The sequence below is a fragment of the Xiphophorus hellerii genome, chromosome 12 (assembly GCF_003331165.1).
Source record: "Xiphophorus hellerii strain 12219 chromosome 12, Xiphophorus_hellerii-4.1, whole genome shotgun sequence".
In the NCBI taxonomy this organism is placed as follows: domain Eukaryota; kingdom Metazoa; phylum Chordata; class Actinopteri; order Cyprinodontiformes; family Poeciliidae; genus Xiphophorus; species Xiphophorus hellerii.
This window is the reverse complement of record NC_045683.1, coordinates 18,062,265-18,088,628: the sequence shown is the minus strand read 5'-3', so window position 1 is coordinate 18,088,628 and position 26,364 is coordinate 18,062,265. Positions and strand designations below refer to the sequence as shown.

Here is a 26,364-nt window from a genome sequence, read left to right as displayed (position 1 = left end):
GCATTGGGCCTTTGAGTAAAAAGATGATCTCCAGCTTTCAGGCCAAATCCACCTCTAAATAAGCACTTGCACAGATGGTCACGCTGAAATCAAAAGGTGTTTCTTAAAGAACTGTGTCTGTCAGACCACTCTGGGAGGAAGAAGGATGATCTCATTAATCTGATAACAAGAGGGAACAGTTTGTCTCCAAAGCATAATGTGTGTAAAACTGTTACTGTGAGTTGACAAAAAGTAAAATAAAATCCTAAACTATGACCATATGTTCACTTAGTTAGAGCCTATAGTTCTTCCCAAAACAACAAATTAATAAACTTTTATGAAGATGTGTACTAACAAGTTTACATACTAGCATTTTATCAGAATCTCCAAGCCAAAAGGCTTATTTGGAGCTTTAATCTGATCTTTTTATGAGTTTTTGATATTGTGGCTCTCATGCATGGTATAAACTAGCCTGATCATTTTCTCCTGACATTGCTTGGCAATTAATTTTTCAACAAGTGTCACAATATGAATGTTAGATTTGTGGGACAAACTAAAACTTATTATTTCATAACTTTTTCCTTCCTATCCTCTTAAAGTTTGTACAAATGGCTCATTATAAAAGAAAACATGTTTTACTTGCAGTGTCCTGCTCAGTTCGTTTCCATCTGTTGCTTGAATTGCCAGTCTAGTTGATATCCAGTAATGCACTTTATGTAAAATAAAGATGTTTGCACTGTGTTTTGTGAAAATAAATGGATGTTTTCATTGTCTATGTATTCTTTCTATATTTCTTTAAGAAAATAAAGGCAAAGTAGTTTTTCTTGCAGCGCCTCATTCATCTGCTCGGTTTTTGCACCACAGGTCCTCCATTATTTTTCCAACAATATTTTAATCTCTCAGTCCAGTTGACTTCAGTTACAATGCTATGCTGGAACACAAAAACTGAGCAGCTTTGCATATCTGTCATAAAGTGTTTGAAAGTATATAAAACTTTATATAAATTAATGTAAGTTTTTAAAAACACCAAAATTATAAGAACAGGAAGATGCTGACATCTAGTGTACAGATGTATCCTCAGCCATGGTCTGTGTGCTCCAAATATTTTATATTCAACACATTTCATGTCAGTTCTTAATTTTTTTTTTTTTTTCATTCAGTAACTTGAAGAGAGACAGTGACCTTACGTACAGCCACTAATGTAAAATTAGAAAAATTAACAAGAATTAGGTGTGTCTGTTTAAATACACCTTTACTTTTTTTTTTTTGCCATTCTCTCGGTTCATTTGTGTTATTTTCCCCACTAGGTGTCAATACTGAGTAAGAAACGCTACTAACCTTCATTAAACCAAGAAGAAGACTTTTTTTTTTTTTTTGGTAGGGTTAGCAGTGGTAGCTTTGCTATGTTGTGTGAGCTGAATATGGCTTTGTCAAGACCACCTTCTGAGTTAGCCTGAGACGTTTGTATTTTGCGTGGCGATCTGAACGCAGTCCGTCCTGGGACTCACTAAAGGATCATCCACTGACCCAAAGTGACTCCATCCAAACAGGAGAGTTACCTGGACTGGGTTCCCCGTGGAAAATAACGTATGAAGCGATTGAACAGCTCTGTAAATACAATATTTTTTTTTTCAGCTAGTAGGTTGAGTTGAAGGACTCGCCCACAGTAAAGTTCTCCCAGCAGTCTGGATTTTTCTGATCAGGCGAAATCAGGGGGCTGAATGGGTACGTAATTTCCACTCCACTGTCGTGTCTTTGTTTTTATCGTTCTTAAAGCCGAGTGAAACCGCTGCAGGCAGCGGGTTGTAGAATGACTGATACAAAGCAAAACATTCTTTATCAAGTAATATAGCTGTCAATTATACGCAATATGTAAGTTTAGGTGACGTTCCTGTTGTGTTGATATGCGTTTTCCTGTTGGTTGAGCTCTGCGCCCTTGTTACGGATTAACATGCTTTCTTGTTAGACAAGAATACGCAGACCATAATAAACTTTGTTTGACTTTGCTGTATGACACCCTGACTTGTTACCTGTCAGATCTTTTTTTTTTTCTAGCTGATTTTGAAATTTGGGCATATATTAAAGAAATTCTTTCATCGGAGGAATTAAAAAAAAACAGCTGGAAGAGGGCAGGATAAATTAACATCCTGATCAAAACAGTGGACTCAGTAGTAAAAAATTTAAGATACACCATTTCTATAAGGGATCACACACTGTGTATCACTAAGTGTTTTTAAAGTGCATTGAAGTATGTGGATATACATTTAAAAAAACATATTTTAATGGCCCAAGTAAAGTTAAGATTGAGACATCACTTTGCATATATGCAAAGAACAATAGCACAGGAAAAAAGTGTTGTTAAATGAGGTATGGCCTCTTGATCTGTGCTTTTGTGTAGATCTGATGACTGAATTAAATGATCCCACCTCTGAACTGCAGTGCAATGACAGTGCTCAGATGATAAAATGCAGTCTTTATCTCTTTTACACTCAAAGGAGAGCACGTGTCAAACTACATGCCCAATTTCTTTACCTTTTCCTTTTTGTAATTTATGACAATAATCAATTTCCGAAGTAAAATTCTGTGATGAATTGTAAAATTTTTGTGATCCAGTTGATTAAATAATAATGCCCGCATAGACCTTTTTCCAGTGGTCTATGCGGGCCACTGGTTTCACATATTTTATTCTTTTCATCTATTGTTTTTCTATTTAGCAACTTTTTCTGTTTATTCAGTCAGTATTTGAAAGCTGACACAAAAATTATTAAAATATAATGATGTACTTCTTTTTTAAAATTCAGCAATGAAAAATGTAGCATTTCATGTCATGGAAAAAAATGGTCCTATTAATCCTTAGTTGATCAGAAAGATCAATCAACTTTAGATTAATTCATTAATTGATAACTTGCATTTCTAATTTGAGGGCTTATACTTTCTAATGCAGCTTTAGTTGCATGAAATCACAAAAGTGAGTTTTTATTTCTTTATGCTGTTATTAATCAGCCTGTTTTCTTTTCCTTTTGCCTGTTTAGAGCTCCCACAGCATTGTGTCTCAAAGAAAGTGGAGGTTCTCACTGACCAAACGTGGATTCAGGAGAAAAACTCCAGTTTGGGTCAAAAAGACACTCAATGGATGAAGGATGACCAGGATGAATTTGAACAAGTGCAGACAAAGGTTGAACAGGAGGAACCAGAACAAGTGCGGGTAATGGATGATCAGGATGAAGGAGAACCTCCACAGATAAAATGTGAAAAGAAAGTACTACAAGTTCTTTTAATAAGTGAGAATGAGGGAGAACCAGAACTTCTAGTTAAAAGGGAAATGGAGGAATCAGAACTTCCACAGATAAAGGATGAACAGGAGGAACTCTGTCTCAATCTTGAGAAAGAACAGCTTAAACTAAAGCAGGAGACTGATTCCGTCCCAGTAACTCCTACGTATACGGAAAGGGAACATAGGCAACCAGAAGTAAACCGGGTCCAACTGCATATCCAAAACCAGGAAAAGAAAGATTGCACAGACCCAGGATCAAGTAGTGTGAGTAGTGAGTGTCAGGAAATCCGAGATGACGATGACAACGCAGACAGATCAAGTGTAAAAAAACACAAGAATGAGAATTTTTCTTCCTGTAAACTTTGTGGTAAAGTTTTAAGCCGTAATTATTTAAATGAACACATGAGAATTCACACAGGTGAGAAACCGTTCTCATGTTTGACCTGTGGAAAGAAATTTGTTAAAAAAAGTAATTTAATAGTTCATTTCAGAACCCATTCAGGTGAGAAACTTTTCTCATGTTTGACCTGTGGAAAAAGTTTCGGCTCAAGTGGAAATTTATTTCGGCACTTGAAAACTCACTCAGGTCAGAAGCTTTTTCCATGTATTACCTGTGGAAAAAGTTTTAGAGAAAGAGAAACTTTATTGCATCACATGAGAATTCACACAGGTGAGAAGCCCTTCTCATGTATTACCTGTGGAAAAAGTTTCAGGTTGAGAGGAAGTTTATTTCGACACTTAAAAACTCACACAGGTCAGAAGCTTTTCTCTTGTGTCACCTGTGGAAAAAATTTTGGAGAAAGACAAACATTATCTCAGCACATGAAAACTCACACAGGTGAGAAGCCTTTCTCGTGTGCAACTTGTGGAAAATGTTTCAGGCAAAAAGAAACTTTATCTCGGCATATGAGAACTCATACTGGTGAGAAGCCTTTCTCATGTTTGATCTGTGGAGAAAGTTTTAGGCAAAAAGGAGCTTTATCAGGGCACATGAGAATTCACACAGGTGAGAAGCCTTTTTCATGTATCATCTGTGGACAAAGCTTTAGCCAAAAAGAAACTTTATCTCGACACATGAGAACTCATACAGGTGAGAAACCTTTCTCATGTGGGACCTGTGGAGAAAGTTTTAGGCAACGGGCAGCTTTATCTCGGCATATTAGAACTCACACAGGTGAGAAACCGTTCTCCTGTGTGACATGTGGAAAAAGTTTCAGCCTGAAAGGAGGTTTGTCTCGGCACTTAAAAACTCATTCAGGTGAGAAGCCTATCTCATGTTTGAACTCTGTCTAAGCGGTGTTAAATCTGCTCAAAGAGCACACATTCCAGTCAGAAATAGTTTGTGCTTGTAAATCAAACGGCATCGTTGTGAATTATGATGGAGTATTAAGGCCAGACTAACATTTTTTTTACTATGAGAGTCATAATAATGTGACAATAAAGGCACAATATAAATTATATATGAACTGTAAAGTTACAAGAAAAAAGCTTCTACAGTGTTGTCAAACTCTGTATAGACGCAAGACCATGCGGTTCTTTCTGCAAAATCATTATATTTCTGTATATTATAGATATTTTGCAACTGATTATTTGATTCTGGTGTGTCAAAAGATTTGGTATTTCTTTTGTACTGTAAAACCAATACTAAAGTAAAACTTCACAAGATGCTAATTTTAACTACATTACTACTTTCCCCCCTAATTTTTCACGCTCTAATGTTAGTATTATGTTATTGTCTTATTACGTCTCTATTCTCATTACAGCAATTTTATTCTTGTAAGCATTTACTTTAATTATATGACTTTTCTCATATTTTTACTTTATTTTCATAACTTTGAAAAAATATTAGTCTGACTCTAATACTCCATGGTAGTTAATTGAGTTTTGTAACCCAAAATGTAAAAGTTGAACATTTATACTTTGTGCACATGTAGATGGAAATGTGTGTAAGTAAAATATCTGTATTATATAAATTTTGGGTTTTTTAGTTAAAATATGTAGTATTAAATAAATTTTGCCACCTTGTAAACCAAAATGTCTTAAATATTTTTTTTATTTTATCGTACATTCGTAGATTAGAATTTGAGTTAAAAAAAAGATGTGTACTGTAGAAAAACTGTAAAATTATATCAAATAATTACATGTTCCATTTTTTGCAAAAGTCTTTTTACAACTAAAACGGTGTTGAACTGCTCTCAAGTTCCCATGAAATTGAATCTGCTAGAATAAATTTTGACCAATATTTTCTCCTTTGCAGTTGATTGGTTAATCCAATCAGATTACAGAAGGGTTTGACTGCCAGCATATTGACGGTCTGACAAAGTAGGTTGGTAGTCATGACTCCAGGCTAAAACTGTTTTGATTGTATAATTCTTCTCCTTCCCTCCAAATATCCAGCTGTTACTCCTGCAGTTAGTTTGAAGTTGTATACGTCAGATTTTAAGTATATATTTCAGTTCCAATAATGTAATTTTACAAATTATAAATGGCTGAATTAATTTTTGAATTGAATGTCAACATATTTATCAGTAGCATCAACAAAATTATTATACATTTTCACCTTTATTCATGAATGTCAGGCATGAATTAGAAACAACATTAAAATCACTTGGATACCCCCTGCTTTCACTAACCTTTGAATGTGGTGTGTGCGTCTCTCTGAGGTTTTTCTTTTACCTTTGGAAGAATGCTTAAATCACTTTTTATTGTTGCAATACGTCACAGGAGCAGTACAACTGGAACATAGGGCAGTCTTCCTCTGTTTTGCCCTGTTGAACTCATGTGTGCCGAGTCACATGACAGCAAAGGCAAATAAATGACAGGTTGAGAAATAGACTACTGTTTATCAGTGTTGGTCAAGTTACTTTGAAGTAGTTATTAGTTACTAATAACGAATGACTTCCCAAAAAGGTAATCCAGATGATTTACTAATTTTGCTTTACTAAATGTAATTACTTATTTTCAAAAGTAATTAGTTACTTAATTGCTTAGTTACTTTTCAAAAATTACTGCACCTGAATATGCTATAAACCAATACCTTTCAGCCTGTAATCTTTCTGCATATTGGGTCATATAAAATTTTATCAAATGAAAGTGCCTCATTTTAAAACTTGATTTGATTTGCATCTCTAAGAATAGACCCTTTTCACAGTGACGTCAGACAATGGCCGCCATAACTCAAAACTGGGTATCTTTACTTCCGGTGTGATTTTGCCTTGGGAACCAAGCTGAAAACTTCCCGCATTCTCATAATCTTAAGGATATAATAAAAGGTAAGTTTAATAATAACAGCATTTAAGTGTTAGATAGCTGTTACTAATCATTGTAAATTCACCATTCTCTATCTGTGTATAAAATAAACAGCCTCCGATCGGAGAGTAAACCACCTAGCAGCAGCTTTAGCCACATTTAGGAAAAATATACTCTCTGTCAGCGCTGTAACGTTTAGAGGTTCACTCTCTGTATTTTATAAAACGGTGTTTACGTGTTAGATAACCGTTATCAGTCATTGTCAATTTACCATTCTCCAACTGTATTCAAAGGAACCAGCTTCCGATCATGAGTAAACCAGCTAGCAGCAGCTTTAGCCACAGTTAGGAAACATATACACCGCCGCCTGTCAGTGATGTAACGTTTAGAGGTTCATTTACCGGTGAATCATTATTTTTTATAAGTTTAGAAAAAACAAGACAAAAGCCACAAATAACAGTTGGGCTTGACGATATTTCTGTTTTTCCAGCAACAAAATGCGCATCTCCATGCACTGTTCATGTTTCTGTCACTGCTAACTGTCACAGAGTCTCTCCCAAAGACGCAAAGAAGGAATAAAAATAAATACACAAGAAAATATTAATGTGCAATGATTTGGATAAATAACTTTAATCTGATTACTGGATTTGAAATACGAACTCGTTAGATTATTCGTTACCGAAAAAGTGGTCCGATTAAAGGCATTACAAAGCAGCGGCGGCACCGGACATCTCTGCTTATAACAAACAAATCCCTATTTTATGGGATGAGTGGCAACTCCAGTCTATAATTTAATAATCTGATCAAGATTAGAGCCTAAAACGTTATAGTTCAAAAACAGTAAAAAGTTCTGGTTAAGGAACAGTTATGTCACGTAGTTAGCTAGCTAACAAAATTCACTAATGCTAAGCTAACGGTTACGCAAAACAAAAATACCTACCTTCATAGTCAAACAGGTATTGTTCGGTGAAGAATTTGTAGCCTTTGTCTAATTTAGATTTTTTTTGTCAGAGAGAACTGGTTTGCAAATCGTGATATATCTTCAAATCTTATTTTAGGCAAATGTTTTAGAGACTGTGTAAACTCCATGCTCCGGTGATCTGTCTGATCAACATATGCTGTCAGATTTATACATCTCTCTCTCTCTCTCTCTCTCTGTCTCTCTCTCTCTCTCTCTCTCTCTCTCTATATATATATATATATGACCAGTGTTGGGTAAGTTACTTTAAAAATGTAATCCGTTACAGTTACAAGTTACCTTGTTTAAAATGTAATTGTAGTGTAACTTTTTCGATTACTTTTAAAAAGTAATGTAACTAATTACTTTTGATTACTTTTGATACTTGAGGTTTTAATGAGTATTGACCCATGTTCAACATTTAATTTTTGAGAACTGAGTGGGAACCTTAAAAGAGCACTAAGCTGAGAGGGAATTGCTGACAGGCAATCACAGGAGGTCCACAAGAAGAGATGCCAGCACCAGGCATGTAAGATTTTCTCAGACTCCTCTCATCGGGCCATACTCTTTTCTGCTCCTCCCCCAGGCTCTACCATTTACGCAGTTTGCAGACTAACACAAGCAGGTTCAGAAACCACTTCTTTCCTACAGCGGTCACCTTATTGAACTCTTCCCAAAGACCAGTCTTTCCTTCCCCTCTATCCATACCTTCCTGTACCATCCCAACATTTGTACAGTGTTCCTCTTCAATTCGCACTTGTATAGCCCTATCTACAGTGGCTCTGCACATACATGCATTTCCCTAGGGGTAATTTATTTATTCTGCTGCACATATCTATCAACCATCTTTCCTTACCCTAGCTGTGAATAACTGCATTTTATCTCTAAATACTGCATGCTGTACAATCTGCACACGTTGCACTTGATTAGATGCCAAACTGCATTTCATTACTTCATACATGTGCAATGACAATGAAGTGCTCTAGTTTAGTAATAAATAAGCAAAGTAAGACTTTTACATCACATTTTATTTTTCTTGATTTTTTCTTTGCACACCCTTGCTTGTAAAATTAAACACGGCACAATACAGTGCATCAAGAATTAAGATGGACGATGGGTCCCGAGTATCAGATGGACTAAACGTGCCTTTCAGAAGAACGCCTGGATGCTTCCTCTGAAAAGAGAGAAAAAAAGATAGAAGAAAAATATACTATGATTAATAATTATATGTTCAAAGTAGCATTAATTGGGGCCTGCCCATAGCAATACATAAGGAGAGTAGTGACTGACTTGCGAAGCAAGTGATAAAATTCCACAAGCTAATGACTACTATTTAGCTAAGCTTAGCATTGATGCTAATTTTTAGCATCAGAACGCTGGGTCCAAACCGACGGGCCCACTTTGGCAGGCCCCAGTTAAATTTCTTCAGGAATTTTCTAGTTTACTTTATGTTCATCATGAAAACCATAACACTGGCACATTGCATACAATGTCTCATGGGAAAGAATAGATTCCAACGTTTGTCATGCATCAACACCAAACAGTCAAATATTCGTAAAACAATACGCTTCGTCTATCAGTGAATTGCACTTACCTCTAAATGTTTCCTCAGGTTTGACATAGATTGCTTCGACGTGGACAAGTTCTTGATAGCCGGCAAACACTTCTTGCACTGCACGGTTAAATTTGAGCCATTTTCACATATGTAAATGAAATGCTCCTTATATTTCCAGTGCTGGAAGGTTGTCATTTTTGATGCGCTGCTTGAGCTGAAATGGAACCGTCCGCTCGCTTCCTGTTCCTCCAGGAGGCTCCGCCAGCACAGGATGGACCATCAGAGGCATTGCGGCTGGCAAATATGATAGAGACAAGGAGCCGTAGCGGGAAACGGCGATATAGGGCGCAAAGCAATAAAAATATCGTTACATATTTCGCAAAGGTTTTTGTTCATATTTTTTTTAAAATGTAACTAAATTTGTAATTCTTAATATTTTCGGAAGTAACTGTAACTGAATTACATATTTTCTCATTGTAACTGTAACGAATTACAGTTACTCTTTTTTTGTAATTAAATTACGTAACGTCGTTACATGTAATCCGTTACTACCCAACACTGTATATGACATATATATATATATGAAATAGACAACTTTATCATTACTTACTATGTACACCGGAACTAAGGATACACAGCTTCGAGCCAAAACGGAAGTTGTGTGACGTCATGTGAAAAGGGTCTATTGGATGAAAACAGTTTCTGAGTTGAAGACATAGATATTTAAATCTATTCTCACTATATTTTAAGAAAATCAAGTCTGCCTTCTGTTAAAGCTGCAGTATGTATGTTTTATAAACATATATTTTACATATTTGTCCAAACTGCCAACTGGGGAGGATGGGCAGCTCTAAGACACTCTTCCTGGGTCTGATTAGTTGTTTCTAGTTAACAATGGGAGCGCTGGGAGGAGGCAGAGGAAAAACATACGAAAATTATTAGAATAAAGTCAATATTACAAGAGTCATAGTACTACCAGAATAAAGCCGTAGTATTACGGGAATAAATTGGTAATATAACGACTTATTCGCTTTATTCTCTTAATATTATTTGTGACAATATATTCATAGACGTAATAAATTCAAAAATAAATAAAACAAATCTTTATCATGTCGACGGTCCCTCCAGTTCCCTTTTGTGTTTCCGGTTTGTGACTTCCGCTAGTCTTGCTAAAAGACAGCCTTTTGATTTTTGGGTCGGTTAGCCGCGTTAGCTTCTTTCTGCTATGTGTGAGCTACTCTCTGCGGCAACAATGTCTTTATCTCAGTCTCTGAGAGACTTCATCAGGGAGCGACTGACCGCTGCTGCTGAAGAAATATTCACAGAGTTTGATAAAACCATCGTGCAGTACGAGGAAGAGCTGGATCGTCAGCGGAGACTGCTGGAAATCTGCTGGAACCCCGAAATAAACCGAAAGAGAATAGGTATGAGCTACCAGAGGAATTGCTGTTGTTTTACTGATCACAGAGAAACGGGGAAGTGTTGGTGGAGGGTCTTTATTGTTAAAATCATTTTAAAGCTAAGTGACAAAACTGAAGTGAAATATGTCAAGTAAGCTGCTATGTTTCCAGTGTTTCCCAACTCTGGTCCTCAAGGCTCTCTGCCGTGTATGTTTTAGGTGTTTCCTTGCTTCAGCCTGGGTGATTTCAATTGACAGGGTTTGCTGAACTGCAATCCGATGAATCAGGCGTAGTAACGCAGGGAAACATCTAAAACAATGTGCCTCGAGGATCAAGGTTGGGAAACACTGACTTAAGCAGACGAATAGTTTTCTTTTAGCAAACCTGTTAAAGCCAACTTCAGCAGTCAAACTGAAGACTGCAGGACTCTGGGGATCCTAGTTGTGTTGATAACCTTTTCATTTAATGTGATTAAACCTGTAAGATGAGCCAGGTAATTGAAAAAAATTGAGTGCTCTCTTTTCATTCTAAAAATAATCGATATGTAATTTTTTCTTGCCTATCCAGACTCTCCGCAGCATTATGTCTGGAGCGGGGAAGAGTCTCTCAATGACCAGCAGTTCTGCAACCAGGAGAGGAGCTCCAATTTACACCAGAAGGAACTCGATCCCCTGCAAATGAAAGGGAATCAGGGTGAATTTGAAACTCAGGAGATGAACGGGGAACAGGAGAAAACAGAGCCACAGATGAAAGAAGCAAGTCAGGAAGAAACAGAACGTTCACAGGTAAAGGTAGAGCAGGAGGAACTCTGTGTCAGTCTGCAAAAAGAGCCTCAGGTCTTGAGGCAGGAGACCGATATCTTTGCCGACAACCTTACTTATGAAGAAAGAGACGATGTGGAGGAGCAACCAAGCCGGGACCCAATTCTCATCCAGATGTCTTCAGAACTTGAGAACCAGAACCAAGAATATAGCATTCACGAGGACCCAGAGTCAAGTAGAGATGAAGAACTGAGACAAAGTAAGAGGGGTTGGGAAATCAGAAGACACGGTGAACACCAAGACAGTCCCAGGGTAAAAAGAAAGAAGAAAACAAACAATGAGAAACTGCCTCGTAACGTTTGTGGCAAACTTTCATCTCCGGGTTATTTGACTGATCATATGAGAATTCACACAGGTGAGGAGCCTTTTTGCTGTATGACCTGTGATAAAAGGTTCCCCAATAGAAAAACTTTAGCACAGCATATTACAACTCACACAAATGAGAAGTCGTTCTCATGTATTATCTGTGGAAGAGGTTTTCATCGAATAAGTAATTTGACTGTTCACATGAGAATCCACACCGGCGAGAAACCTTTCTCGTGTATGATCTGTAAAACAAGTTTCAATCGGCGCTGTACTTTGACTGTTCATATGAGAACTCACACAGGTGAAAAGCCCTTCTCATGCAAAATTTGTGAAAAAAAGGTTTACCAGACGATTCTTACTGAATAAGCACATTAAATTGCACACAGACGAGTCCTTTCTCATGTACAATTAAAGTGAAGAAAACTAGCTAAAATAATAATGATAGCGTCTAGGCTAGCACTGTCATGTTGACGTCTTACAGTAACATACTCTGTGCAGTGTAAAAAAACCCATAAATGTAATTAGCAGAAACATTAAAAAAGTAAAGCAGTCTGCAATCTAGCTTCAAAGCAAAACTTTTTGCTTATCATATGTTGAAGAACATAAAGAGGAAAATTATTTTTAGCTCATTTACTGCAGAGAAGCTCATAATACTGAAATTAGCTGAAGTGTATTATAGATCGTGCTAATGGCCGTGGGTCACTCCCATGTTTCATAACATGAAATTGTTCCATCTAGTGTTTAAAATGTTAGCTTAAAAAGCTAATGTTAGATGAAATGCTGTCAGCAGCATGCTGAGTTTGACTAGCATGCTGTTTAAACATTAACTAAATGTAGTAGATATTTAAGAAATGCAGTCAAAATAATTTTAGCCCTCATACCATTACCCTGCATGTTGACTTAAGTCATGTACTATGCAAATAGCAATGTACCAGCAAGAGGGCTATCACTAGGATATTGACAATGTGCTGCATGTAACGTAATGTCATAAATGAGCAGAATATGGTAAAAGTTGAAAGATCAGAAAGTATGCAGAAGTAGTTGAGTGGAGAGAAGTGTGCGGGAAAAAAAGATGAGAAACTCAAGAGTGTGAATACTGTAAAACATTTGCACTAATAAAAAAATGCCAAACAGGTATAACACTAAGTGTGTCAACAGTTCTTTTTTCCCTCCACTTGATTTAAAACATTTTCTAAATGACTGCAAAATGAATACGTTTTTTTGCCCTCATAAACTCTAATTATCTTTTATGTTTTCGGCTCAGAAAATGAACAATGTTATGGTTAGTAATCAGTGAGGTTCATGAAGTGTGAAGTAATGTGTTAAATGTGGTTTAATTTTGGATGGTTTTTTTTCTATTTGTCTGTAATAAAATAAAAACTATTATACAGAAAAAAACATGTTTTTTGAGCAGTGTTTCACTGAGCAGCTCAGCTGTTTGGTCCTACGCATCCTACATTTTGTTTACATCAGTATTTTCAACCTGCAGTCCAGATAACCTCAGGCATACGCTGTGCTGCTATGTAAACAATAAAATCAACAATACATGTGATGAAATTTATGGAAGGAACCACCAAAATTTCAAGTTTTGATAAGAGCAGCAGGAAAAAAAATGTAATTTACCACCTAATTTAAGTATAAAGAGACATACTGAATAGTCTGGAGAAAGAGCAGAAAGAAACTGACATCTAGTGAAAAGTTAAAATTGCACTTGTCATGTATCTTCATGGTGCTCCTTAATGTATTCCCTGAACTTTAAATTAACTACAAAAAATTAATTTGCATCAGTTTACCTCGATAAATGTATTATCTAACCATTATTCTATTTCGTATTTTGTCGCAAACAACATAATAAACTTTGATTTGTTCTCTGAGGTTGTCAGTGTCAAGAGGTTTATCTTCTGAAAGCAAATACAAGTTAAAAGATAAGTCTTTATTGTCATTGTCACAAGAACAACGAAATTTAAAAAGTGCCATCGGTCAGTGCATATGCTTAAAAACAAAAAATAACTGTCTCACAATTCACACACAATGTAAGAAATAACAAATAACTGGTAAAAAAAAAACAAAAAAAAACCAAAACCTAATAAATAAGAATAGCCACAGAAGAAAGGAGAGACACTCGGTATCATTTATCAGGATAAGAAATTATTTATCTGGTGATATATTAAACATGCAAAGTAAAATAAATGGATTACGCTTTTCATATTTTCTGTATTTCTGCTCAGTTATGATATATTTTCCTCCAGCAGGTGGCGATGATGAGCAAAGACGTCTCTTTCGAGTCTCCGTTAAACCAGGAAGCAGATCGTATGGGGTCTGTTAGCAGAGTTAGCTATGTTTAAGGGTGTAAGGATGAATATTGTGCCTCTGCAGTAACAATGTCTTTATCCCAGTCTTTGAGAGACTTTATCAGGGAGCGACTGGCCGCTGCTGCTGAAGAAATTTTGATACAGTTTGATAAAACCATCGTCCAGTATGAGGAAGAGCTGGATCGTCAGCGGAGACTGCTGGAAATCTGCTGGAAACCCCAAATGAACCTGCATAGAATAGGTATGAACCACCAGAGGAATTAATGTCGTGTTACTGACCACAAAGTCTGGTTGAAGCTGTTTCAGGTTGACTGCTGCGGCTCTTAAAGGGTTAACTGGTTACTTCGATGCCTGATCAAAATACGGCGAAAGCTAAATAAACGATAAACGACTGTAAACATTGGATCACATGATGTTAAGTTTGCATCAATCCCTCATGCTGAGCAGGCATGTGGTGACAGTGGAAAGGAAAACTCCCCTTTAAGATGAAAACACCTCCAGAAGAACCTGGCTCATTTAACACCTGATATCATAGAATCAATAGGTAATTTTACCCAAGACCAATTTTAACAGGTGATTAAACAGAGCCAATAAAATATTTAGACAAAAGCATTATGGAAATTGCATGTGCTTACATAATAGGAAGTCACCATTTTCCTTCAGAAACTGCTTTGAAACTTTACCACTTAGATACACTGGGTTTCAATATAACCTTGCTTTTCTGTGCTACTGTGAGCGTCAAAATGTGGTGAAAATACTGTAAAGAATGAAGGGGTCATCAATATTTAGAATGTATAATGTTGTAATAATACTTATTTCAAATGCATCCTTGAGATTAGAGAGGCTTTTATTGCCTATAAAACTTTTTTTTTGTATTTAGGATAATCACACCTTTGTATTTTTCTTCTGCTCTTTCTCTTCCCTCAGGCTTCCCACAGGAAGAGGAGGTTCTCACTTACCACCAGGAGAGGAGTCCCGGTTTGCAACAAAATAATCCAGAACCGTCAGCGAAGTAAAGAGAGACTAGAAAGACTAGAAAAGGAGCAAATGCTAGAGAAGCAGAGAAATGTTGAAGTATCACAGATAAAAGATGAACCAGAAGAGCTAGAACCTCTGCAGATGCAAAAGAGCCATGGGGAACAAGAATGTTTTTATACAAAAGGACAGCAAGAAACACAACCACCAAGAATCAAGGATGAACAGGAGGAAGTCTACATCAGCCTGACTAACGAGCAGCTAGAACAAAAACAAGACATTGATGCCATCATAGTGAATCCGACTTATGAAGAAGGAGACTGCTGGGAACCAGATCCAAACTCCGACCAACTTTTTGCCCACAACCAAATCCAGGAAATGAGTGAAAAGAAAAATGAAGACTCAGGATCCAGTAGAGATGAAGAACTGAAGCTAATTAAGAGGCGTCAGAAAATCAGAGGTCACAGTGACAATGTAGGGTATCAAAAAGTAAAAACTCAGAAGAAAACACACAGTAATGATAATCTGTCTCCCTGTAAAGTGTGTGGTAGGCTTTTTGCTCGGAATTACTTGAATCAGCACATGCGAACTCACACAGGTGAGAAGCCTTTTTCATGTTTGACTTGTGGAAAAAGTTTCAGTGAACGGGGAAACTTAACTAAGCACATAAGAACCCATACAGGTGAGAAATCGTTCTCATGTTTGGTTTGTGGTAAAAGTTTTGTTCAGCAAATCCATTTGACTCGTCACATTAGAACGCACACAGGCGAGAAGCCCTTCTCATGTTTGACCTGTGGCAAAAGTTTCTCTCAAAGTAGTAGTTTGTCTGGTCACATGAGAACTCACACTGGGGAGAAGCCGTTCTCATGTCTGACGTGTGGACAAAGTTTTAGCGAAAGAGGAAGTCTATTTCACCACAGCAGGATTCACACAGGTGAGAAGCCTTTCTCATGTAGAACCTGTGGAAAACGTTTCTGTCAAAAAAGTAATTTAACTGTTCATATGAAAATTCACAGAGGTGAGCTGGTTTAGTTTTGTGATAATCCCAGTATCAGAAAACTACTGTACTATTTAATAAATTAGAATATTTATTCAGAGGAGGCCTGTTGTCAGATTAAAAGTATTTTTGAAAATAACCTTTAAGCAGGTATTAAATATACTTTTCCATAAGCCCAAATTTTTTGGATTACTTTCTTATTGATCTGATGTAATATTCTAATTTTAAATGCCATGCTTTTATAAGCTGTAAGTGGAAAATCATAATTAACAGAAATAAAGTCTTTCAAACATCCGTCTGTGTGTAATTGATCCATATAATGTTTTGTGATAAAGTTCCTAAAATTAGCTGTTAGAATATTGACAGTTTTTGAACTACGTAGAGAACTCTACTCTCACGTTTGCTTTCTTTTGTTTTTTACTTCAGCATCATCAACATGTTCACCAGGACCTTTCTCGTTCTGAGGCATCTTATTTTTGCTCCAGCCCTGTATTTCTATGGGATTCCAGGACCATTTGATATACACAGTAGATCTGAACAAGGGGTCGTCCCCTGTTTGGTTCTGGTTCCACATGCAACATAAGTAGGATTCACCATAAAGGAATTCCCTTGCTTCAGTTCAAGCTGCTCGTTCTCCAGGCTGATGCAAAGTTCCTGATGCAAGAGGATCTTTGTTCATCTTGTTCTGTTTTTTTCCCAGACCTTCCACTTTATTCTGGTTGTCTTCTGGCTCTACTTCCCTCTTGTACTTGATGTTTACCAAACTTTCTTGTTCACTTTGAAACTTATTCATGTGCTGAAGTCGTAGTTTTTCTTGGTCCAAACCAGAGTGTCTCTCCTGATTACAGAACTGTTGGTCATTGAGACACTGTGGGAAATCTGGATGGACAAAAAGGCAAAACTGATTATTAATGTGACCATTAAAAACACCACTTCGCTTTGATGACTTAATGCAATTGAAAATATTTTGGAAACTGTTGATCCCTCAAATTTATGTATAATCAGAATCAGGTCCATTTGCAGAAATAAACATGAGAAGCGTTAGTCAAATGGCCTCTTTACTTATAAACAGTATGTTCTATAATACAATGTGATCTCTCTCAGATTCCTGAACTGGAGTCTTCTTGTTTGACTGAAGAAGACAATTTTACTGACGCATATAAAAGGGAATTATTTCTGTTGAGATTAGACAATGGATCTTTTCACAGCTGATGAAATCCAGACTTCTCTCCAATTGAATATTGTCAGAGTAACACAAGCCATCTTTTGGGATTTGAGCTTTAAAGCCAAGTATTTAATTACCCTTTGGCATTTATGATGTATTTTTGAACTGACGTAACCTGATGAATTTATGTAGAAAAAAATGAACTATTAGTGTGGGCAAAAGAAACCATCTCATCATTTAGCTGGTCTATTGTAAACAGAAATAGTCTGCAGATTTCCAAACCTTTTGTACTGTTTATAAGTGAAAAACATATTTCATTGCATAAAATTATTCAACGAAGATTGAGCTCACATCTGTGAAGTCTGCAATTATTTAAAACTTGATATTATAGTGACCAGCTTGACTTCATTCATTGGAGAAAGTCACCTGGTATCATAATTGGCATTTTCTGCAACCATGAGTAAAATTGGTGTCAGTTCTGAGAGGTCTCCTCTGTAAATACTTTTAAAATATCTTTGCTTAGTGTAAGTTCAAGAAGTATTTCATGCACCTAAAAGTAATAGGAAACGTTTATTTTTTTAATCGCTTACTTAATTGGAAGTACTCTGATCAGACACCGATGCCACCTTAGCCACCTATCCTTTAAAAACATCAAGTCAATAGAAAACACCTGCTACCAGACTTTCGTGCAATTCTATGATCAGTAAAGCAACATCAGTTCCTCTGGGGGTTCATACCATACAATAAATAATTTTCTTAGATGATGTGCTTAAGTTTCTTGTAGGTGATCCTAATCACATTAAAGAAGACTCAGGAGATTTATCACCTTTACATTTTTTTTAATCAACACCAACACTGACCGTTTATTTTTGGAGAAAATTCAACAAGAGTTACTTCCTGTTAGAATTAAAAAATAAATACATTTCTAAACTAATACTTACTCCCTAATAATTTAATAAAAGAAACAAAAATTGCTAACTGTAGAAAAACTAATCTACAAACCAATGAGAAAGAGAAGATCAAAGTCTAGACATAGCTCTGTGCTCCATTACCTGCTTTATTATTTTTATTAATTTGGCATTTATTTATACAGGTTGTCCAGTTGAGATCCAATGTTCATGAGAGACCTGTTTTGATAAAAAAAAAATTACAAACAGCAAAAAACCAAAACAACAACAACAAAAAAACCTATAAAACTTTACTTTAGAAGTAAAGTTTTAAACCAGACACAACCAGAACCACCAGATACAAATATAGCTGTTTACTTATCTGTTCACGTTCTGTTCTCCCATGTATGTCTCACTTGGCTGGAAGGACAGGTCAGACAAATCAACTAATTCAATTAAGTCTTTGAAATCTGGTAAGTCTTCTCTGACCTTTTGAGGCAAAATTCTCTTGATGGTTTCTAAAGTGCAACTGGGATTATGGACTTAGATCACCCAGATAATGCACTACACAGTACCAAGTTATCAAGAGATACTGCTCAACCAATCAGAAGTTGAAGTGTGAACCATAACAACTATTCCGAGCATCTACTAAGATGCTGTATTTTCAATAAAACTAGTTTTATCAAAAATACTTTAACTACATTCTAAATGTAAAAAAAGATAACATCAAGTTGTATAGCCAAAATAACCATTTCCTAAATTTTTATTTAATTTTAGTTTTAAACACAAACCCTGGAGGTCATGTTTGTTTGAGTGGACCAGATCAAAAGTCTAACATTTTGATATGTTAGAGAAAACCAGCAACTATTGGCTAAAGCCTAAATCCAAAGAAGGCAGGTTTCTATGAAGTACTTCACATCTGGTACTTCCATTGTTAAAAATAAATCTTATGACTTATAAATTCTCACCTGGATGAGTTTTCATATGAACAGTCAAATGACTACTACGACGAAAACTTTTTCCACAGCTCAAACATGAGAAAGGCTTTTCTCCAGTGTGAATCTTTATGTGATCACTTAAGTGAATTTGCTGGGTAAAACTTTTTCCACAAGTCAAACACACGAAAGGCTTCTCACTTGAATGTGTTCTCATGTGCTGAAATAAATTTCCTCTTTCACTGAAACTTTTTCCACAGTTTGTACATGAGAAAGGCTTCTCACCTGTATGAACTCTCATGTGGTCATTCAGATGAATTTGCTGGGCAAAGCCTTTTCCACAGGTCAAACATGAGAAAGGCTTCTCGCCTGTATGAGTTCTTGCATGCTGAAATAAATTTCCCTTATTAGTGAAGCCTTTTCCACAAGTCAAACATGAGAATGGCCTCTCATCTGAATGAGTTTTCATGTGCTTTGACAAATTTCCTCTATCACTAAAACTTTTTCCACAAGTCAAACATGAGAAAGGCCTCTCACCCGTGTGAGTTCTAATGTGAATTTTTAACTTACTTCCAGTAATAAAATTTTTTCCACAGGTAGCACATGAGAAAAGCCTCTCACCTGTGTGAATTCTCATGTGTTCTGTCAAATAAGACCGTGCAAATAACTTACCACATACTTTACAAGAAGACAAATTATCATTCATGTGTGTTTTCGTCAATCGTTTTGTGTTTGGATTGTTTACATTGTCATCTTGATGTATGGTTTTCTGACACCTCTCACTTTGATTCAGTTCTTCATCATTGCCCATTTCATGATCTTTGTTCTCAGGTTCTAAAGATATCTCGAGAAGAAGCTCCCTGTTTGAATCTGGTTCCCAGAGGTCCCTTTCCTCATAAGTGGTATTCACTGTACAGGTATCAGTCAGCTGTTTTAGTTCTAGCCGCTCTTTCTTTAAAGCTATACTGAGTTCCTCCTGTTCATCTTTTATCTGTGGAGGTTCGGGCTCTGCTCTCTCCTCCTTCATTGGATGAAGTTTTATTTCTTCTTGTTTGGCCTTTATCTGCAAAGGGTCTGGTTCCTCTTTTACCTGCTGAAGTTCTATTTCTTCTTGTTCACTCTTTATTTGTGATCCTAGTTTTTTTAGCTCCTCTTTAATGAAAAGAGGCACCAGTTCTCCATAATTTTCTTTCATTCGCAGAGATTCTAATATTTCCTTTTCTTCTTTTGCCCATGCAGGTTGTGCTTTGCAGTGGTTCTCCATATTTGCTGAAGTCCTGGTCTGTTTTGGGAGTTTCTTGTCTGGTTGTAGAACTGGTAATCAGTGAGAAGTTCGCTTTATTTTCAGGCACTGCGTTGAGGGAGGTCTGGACAAGCGAAAGAATAAAAAGTAATGATTAATGTGACTGTAACAAAAACATAGTTCTTATTTCATAGAAAAAAGGGATGATTTGGAAGCCACTGAATCTTCAAAATGTCCAGTAAGCAATGAATACATACATGACTACATCTTTAGAAATAAAAATCAGAAGTATCAGATATCCATTTATAGCAAACATCTTCTAATGCTATAAACTCGTGCTGGTGGATTATAGTTCTTCACCTGGGCTTTATTTTAAATGTAAAGGACAAGTTATTCCTTTCTTTTAAAACACTTAGTTATGTGGTTTGTGTGTCTCATACCACAGCAGCAGGTGATCTGTTCTTGGCAGACCTTCACTTTTTAACACGATGGATCATCACATGAGGCCAGGATGATAATCTAGTTCAATGTTGCCAACAATATTGAAAATGAAAAACTTCCCCTCAATGATATCCAGTCAGAAATAATTCTTGCTAAGAAAATTGGCTTAGTTGTAATGAAATATTTAGTTTAAGATATTCAAAACGGTTTAATCCTTAAAACATTTGCACTAAGATTTTACGTTATTTCATTTATTTTATCTTGAGAAGTTTGAAGTTTAAAATGTTCTTAAATGAATTGCTTTCAACAACTTTTTAGCAATCTACAATTCTTGTACACTACTGCTTCAAATGAAACATTTTGTTTATCAGATAGTGAATTAATCATTTAGAAGTGAACATTACCTTTATGGACAGTGATTTGAAGAAGGGGAAAAAAAGTTAAGCTGTACAACTGCTTTCATAAGTCCGGATGTGAACATTTTGTGATGGAACTCATGCATAAGGTGATCATTCATGACAATTTGAACACAATCTCAAAAAAGTGATTGAGTTCATAGCGGTGTACTTATTAAAGTTTTCTATGCAAACCTTTTCTTTTCTGGCCCATATTAACCATTCAACATCGCTAACTAGTTAGCCAGCGACTCACCGCATTGCTTCGGGACTGGGTCGGCCTGGAAACTCAGCTGGGCTGCGTGTCTTCATCGCCTTCTTCAGCGGAAGCAGCAGCCCTGTCGGCGGTTTCAGATAAGTGGCTCCAAAACAACTTTGCTGTCCACACGGGAAATGGAAATGTCCTGAGTGGACACCTGGGGTACAGAGCCGTCCCGCAGCCGCCATAGTTGTTGTTATTGTCGTTCATCGCCTTCTTCCGGCTACTGTCAGACCAGTTTATGGGCGCACTACCGCCACCAACTGGGCGGGAGTGCGCGGCGGATAATTAGGCAGCATTAATATACTGTAATCCTCAAAAATAAGACTTGACTAATAATTGTGCACACAGTGTAGCTGTGTCCTCTCTGCAAGATGTCAGTATCAGTTTGACCAACCAACAGTTTGGAGTTTGGTATCAGGATTTTTTTCCTTCTTTGCATCAAAGCAATGGAACATAGTTTGTTGGAAAACACGGCGTGTGGCAACTTTTCTTCAAATATTCATGCATTTTACAGAGGGGGTAGAGTACCCAAAAAATTTACTCAAGGAAGAGTGGTTCTACTTTAACATATTTTACTCAAATAAAAGTAAAAGTAAAAAAAAATAGCCATCCAAGAAATTACTCAAGTGTAACAAGTCATTAAAAAAACACCAAACAAACTAAAAACGCTCAAAACAATTATTAAATGTTTAAAAATTACATCACCAGTCAGCCCAAGATATAAAATTATGTGAATATTTGGGTATTTCAAGGACCAAAAAGAAAATAATTCATATAACAACTACAAAACAAAAGCAGGCAAAATATATTTAAAAAAAAATAAATTTCTTTTCATATAAAATTTTAACAAAAACTGGAAAGTGGGTAGAGTATCCAGAAATTTTACTTAAGAATAGTGATACTCCATAATAATATTACACAAGTTAAAGCAAAAAGAACATTACAGTAAAACACTTCTAAAAGTTACTCAAGTAAATTGAGTAACTGGCATTTTGGGTTGTCTTTGCAGAAGCTGGATTACTTGTATGATAATAGATTTAATGGAGTCTGGGGAGGAGCTCACTGTACTTGGTGTTTCTTGGTCTGGTGGATTCAGGAAACCTCTTCCATGTTGTCCCACAACCTGCATGGAGGAATATCAGGGGAGTCTACAATGCAACCTGTGGCAGATGTGGACTGAGAACCATACAAACTCATTCAAAGTTTTCGAAAATTGGAATTTCTTTGGGAGAAAAGATTAATTTGATGCCGTTACTGTCATGACTATAGAAGGACTCAAGTCCAGAGAGCCAAAAATGATACATTTTATGTATCAAATTAGAAAATAACTATAAAGAAACGTACAACTTGTTGCTGAAAATACAACTCTGGCAGTATGGGATACATGGAAGAATAAGATAGATTGGGTGTTTCTCTGTCAGGCCAGCTCTCCGGGAGTGGCTGGCCTCTCCTCCCACTTTGGCATGCTTATCTCCTCCTGCAGACATTACTAATAGGCACACATTCTAGAAATAAACAGATTCTCACAGTCCTTAGTATAGTGATCTCTATTTATATAGTTTATTAAATTAATCTTATCAGTAATACTTTTCATTCTAATTGCACAATAAAAAACATCAAATGCTTGCCTGCTGCTCATGAGGAACAGCTTCCTAGAAATATTCCTGGAAAGATCGAGAGACGTATGATGTATTTCACTGGACCTGTTTCTACTTCATTCTTCTTTTAATCACACCAGAAGTCTCACTCAGTTAACTGTCTGTCTTGTGTTATAATATGCCAGGCATAAGTCTTCATGAATTTTATTTAATTTGTTTTCATTTATTAAAAAAAAAGACTTGATTAGGTGAGTTTTCTGAATTTTTTGGAGTTCTTCAGTAAAATTACGTAGATAAATAGTAGAGAAGGACTTAGCGACAGTATACCTCAGGAAATGTTGTAATATTTGTTAGTTAAATAGAAAATTTAAATATGTATTAATTTGCTTTGCAAAAAATAAATCTGTTTCATCTGGTTACATTTTACAGCTCTGCTATACTGGTAGCAATTTGCCATACATTCATAATCACCTTGCTCACAGTAAAAGAAGTCAGAAAAAAATATTTTTTGAAATTAGAAGATTATATGTCGTCAGAGATTAACAAACAGTGAAAGGTTATCTTATCCCGTCATTGATGAGCACGAGAAAAAAAACGAGGTGGGTGTTGGGTCTATTTTAGTTCCTGACCTGCAAGGAATCAACCAGAGACATAAATTGCTTTTCTGCAGAAGAGGGTGAGCAGAGCCAGACGTAGAGAACTGCTGTCAAACACTGTCTGGGGTCAACTCTCAGTCCCCAACTGCCTTTTATTATGATTACAAGGAAAGAGGTTGGGCTTTTTCACACAGTCACACAATTTATCAGAGACCTCTACAATAGGATGTTCTGGAACCTTCTGTGGACATGCCCTTACCAGGGCACAAGGCTGACCGTTACAAATCAGCTTCATCAGGAAGCTGTTAACACAGGAATGTTTAAATGTTTCTAGCCTCCAGGCAAACATCCAAAAAACAGTTAATAATGTACCACAAAAGATAGGAGCCAAGTAAACAACACACAGAATAATAATATGAAAACATAACCTTTCAAATAAACTCATAACTAAATGAACTTAGATAATAATTTTTCCAAGAGTGGGTGTGAAATAGAGGTGGAGTTTTTCTCTCATGTCTTTTCTGCATAAAAGCTGTTGTAGCTCTGGGTTGTGCTGCTCCAGAGAAGCTGGGAGTGCATGAAGCCTCGGCCTGTTCTGGGACATATGACTGGATTACACTGCACAAAGGTAGGAGCACTTTTTAAATTCTTGCAGAAATCTGCATTGTGTACCAAAACAGTTAGATATGATCGAAATACAAATTAAAGGAGTTGTTAAAGAGAGCTAGTATTAAAAAAAAGAAAAAAAGGAGAAAACAATTGGCATCTTTGATCTGAATAACTTGGTTTACAAAATGTGGACCATTGTCACTGTAGATTTTTTGTGGAATACCATGATTAGGTATGATAGTTTTGCATATTGCTTTAGCTACAGTTAGTGCATCTGCATGTTTTGCTGGGACAACAGTCAACCCATTTAGAGAAAGCATCTATCATCACTAGGCAATATTTATAGGGACCACTTTGAGAAAGTTCAATAAAATCCATGTGCATTGTCTCAAATGGATATTGCGGCTGTGGAAATTGGCCCCTTTTTGGTCGAATATTTCCCTGTGGATTGTGTGTTACACAGATTGTACATGCTCTACATAAATTTTTAGCATATACATTAAAACCAAACGCTGAAAAATACCTCTTGAATTATGTGGACCATACCACCTGTCGACACATGGCAACTGCTATGAGTCTTGATTGCTGCAGCATTAAAAAGGCTTTTGGGAAGGATAGGTTTGTTGTGTGTAAAGGCCTGTTGTGTTCATAACAGCACCATTACTGAGCCATGAGCGTTGTTCAGCGCGGTGAGCAGTTTGTTGGTGTGATAGGAGAATTTCTAGGTCAATAAGAAGTTCCTGTGATGTTGCATGATATATTTCTGACATACCAAAAGCGCCTGTAGCAGCTAGTTTAGCCGTGTCATCTGCATCACGGTTACCGGTTGACACTAAATCAGTCCCTTTAGTGTGAGCAGCACATTTGAGAAGGACTAACTTAGATGGCAAACGTATAGCCTGGAGTAGAGATGACAGAAGTGTAGCAAGTGGTACTAAGTGATCATTCCCATTGCTTATCAAAAAAAGAAAACTAGAAAATGCATATTGACTATCAGTGTAAATAGTTACATCTTGGCCTTGCGCCAACTCGCAGAATCTAGTCAACGCAATTAGTTCAGCAGCCTGGGATGAATGATGTGCTTTAATCTGTTTGGCTTCAACTATTTCACCAGTAGAGGTCACCACTGCATAACCTGATTGAGTCTCCCCTTTGTGATTTTTAGAACAGGAACCATCTATAAACCATACATCGCCCGTAGTTAGCGGAACGTCGGACAAATCCGGACGCGATAATTGTCACTTTTCAGTTTCAACCATGCAGTCATGTGGAACACCGTCTGTAGGAATGAGAGTAGCAGGGTTAAGAACAGTACATCTCTGGATCCTTAAATGAGGTTGAGAAAGCAGAAGTGCTGTGTAGGAGAGATGTCGAGCAGGTGACAGGAAAGTCATTTTCGCCTGCAGCAACAGCACATCAACAGCATGAGGAACCAACAGAGTGAGTGAGTGAGTGAGTGGTACAAAACCACTTCTGCTGAGCTCTCCACAGCTAGAGCAGCTGCACACAGCCTGCAGACGGGGTAGGAGGGCAGATGCAACTGGGTCTAACCGTTTGGAATAATATGCAACAGGTTTTAATTTTCCTCCATGGGATTGTAACAGGACTGAGCACATAAACCCATTTTTGCAATCAACAGTTTGAATGAAGGGCTTTCTGTAATCAGGCAGCGCGAGAACTGTGGATGAGATAAGCTCTGTTTTCAGATCTGTGAACTGTCTTTCAGCTTCAGGTGTCCATGTTATCTCATCAGACATGGCCATGGGAGTCTCATAAATGAGATTAAGTAGCAGTTGTGTTTTTTCTGCAAAATGTGAGATCCAGGCTCTGCAATAATTACAGAGGCCTAAAAAAGCCATCATCTGTTTTTTTGTTACGGGTTTTAGGAGCATTCGCTATTGCAGATTTTCGCTCATCATGTATTTCTTTGCCATTTTCAGAAATCTGATGTCCCAAATAACGGACTTGTTGTTGAATCCACTGTATTTTTGATTTGCTGACTTTGTTTCCAGTAGATGCAAGGTGATGTAAAAGCTGCAGAGAATCTGCTTTGCATGCTTCTCATAGCTTTTGGATGCTATGAGAAGGTCATCTATATACACCAGGACCTGACTGCCATCTTGCGGGGTAAAACCTTCCAGACAAGTCATGATTGCTTGTGTAAAAATAGTTGGACTGTCAGCAAAGCCCTGTGGCAAGCATGTATAAGTATACTTTTTACCTTCAAAAGTGAAAGCAAACCAGTATTGTGAGTCAGGATGTACTGGTATTGAGAAAAAAGCATTACCTAAATCGATCACGGTGAAAAACTTGCTCTCTGGGTCTAGGGAATTAAGCAATATGTGTGGATCTGGAACGTTTGGGGCTCGAGTTTGAACTGCTGCATTTACAGCACTGGAGATCTTGG

At 36.9% G+C, this 26,364-nt stretch overlaps 4 protein-coding genes and 1 long non-coding RNA gene across 6 annotated transcripts; 3 read left to right on the top strand and 2 right to left on the bottom strand.

Moving 5' to 3' along the window:
• The first annotated feature begins 1,336 nt into the window (after window positions 1-1,336).
• LOC116729555 (zinc finger protein OZF-like) lies at window positions 1,337-5,288 on the top strand. The gene is made up of 2 exons (XM_032578188.1): window positions 1,337-1,704; window positions 3,012-5,288. The coding sequence occupies exons 1-2, from the start codon at window positions 1,701-1,703 to the stop codon at window positions 4,544-4,546; spliced, it is 1,539 nt and encodes a 512-aa protein (XP_032434079.1). The 5' UTR covers window positions 1,337-1,700; the 3' UTR covers window positions 4,547-5,288.
• Window positions 5,289-8,469: 3,181 nt separating this feature from the next.
• LOC116729560 (uncharacterized) lies at window positions 8,470-9,396 on the bottom strand. Its single transcript, XR_004341172.1, has 2 exons — window positions 9,055-9,396; window positions 8,470-8,634 (listed from the first exon to the last, which is right to left on the bottom strand). It is a non-coding gene; the product is annotated as an uncharacterized LOC116729560 (long non-coding RNA).
• A 771-nt stretch (window positions 9,397-10,167) lies between these two features.
• LOC116729557 (zinc finger protein 570-like) lies at window positions 10,168-12,686 on the top strand. The gene is made up of 2 exons (XM_032578190.1): window positions 10,168-10,439; window positions 10,983-12,686. Exons 1-2 carry the CDS (start codon window positions 10,241-10,243, stop codon window positions 11,906-11,908), a joined length of 1,125 nt encoding a protein of 374 aa, XP_032434081.1. The 5' UTR covers window positions 10,168-10,240; the 3' UTR covers window positions 11,909-12,686.
• An 859-nt stretch (window positions 12,687-13,545) lies between these two features.
• LOC116729558 (gastrula zinc finger protein XlCGF8.2DB-like) lies at window positions 13,546-20,219 on the top strand. Of its 2 annotated transcripts, XM_032578192.1 has the most exons (3): window positions 13,546-14,095; window positions 14,782-14,866; window positions 20,053-20,219. In XM_032578192.1, exons 1-3 carry the CDS (start codon window positions 13,924-13,926, stop codon window positions 20,084-20,086), a joined length of 291 nt encoding a protein of 96 aa, XP_032434083.1. In that variant the 5' UTR covers window positions 13,546-13,923; the 3' UTR covers window positions 20,087-20,219. The 2 variants fall into 2 exon arrangements, with proteins under 2 accessions (XP_032434083.1, XP_032434082.1); XM_032578191.1 differs by lacking the exon at window positions 20,053-20,219 and having other exon boundaries at window positions 13,560-14,095; window positions 14,782-16,120.
• LOC116729556 (oocyte zinc finger protein XlCOF6.1-like) lies at window positions 18,017-20,104 on the bottom strand. The gene is made up of 2 exons (XM_032578189.1): window positions 18,215-20,104; window positions 18,017-18,179 (listed from the first exon to the last, which is right to left on the bottom strand). Exon 1 carries the CDS (start codon window positions 20,075-20,077, stop codon window positions 18,833-18,835), a length of 1,245 nt encoding a protein of 414 aa, XP_032434080.1. The 5' UTR covers window positions 20,078-20,104; the 3' UTR covers window positions 18,017-18,179; window positions 18,215-18,832.
• Window positions 20,220-26,364: the final 6,145 nt, after the last annotated feature.

Coding starts and splice junctions, on each gene's coding strand:
- LOC116729557 (XM_032578190.1), top strand. CDS start 10,241: ATGTGTGAGCTACTCTCTGCGGCAACAATGTCTTTATCTCAGTCTCTG. Junction 10,440..10,982: donor AATAAACCGAAAGAGAATAG/GTATGAGCTACC, acceptor TTGCCTATCCAG/ACTCTCCGCAGCATTATGTC.
- LOC116729558 (XM_032578191.1), top strand. CDS start 14,902: ATGCTAGAGAAGCAGAGAAATGTTGAAGTATCACAGATAAAAGATGAA.
- LOC116729556 (XM_032578189.1), bottom strand. CDS start 20,077: ATGGAGAACCACTGCAAAGCACAACCTGCATGGGCAAAAGAAGAAAAG.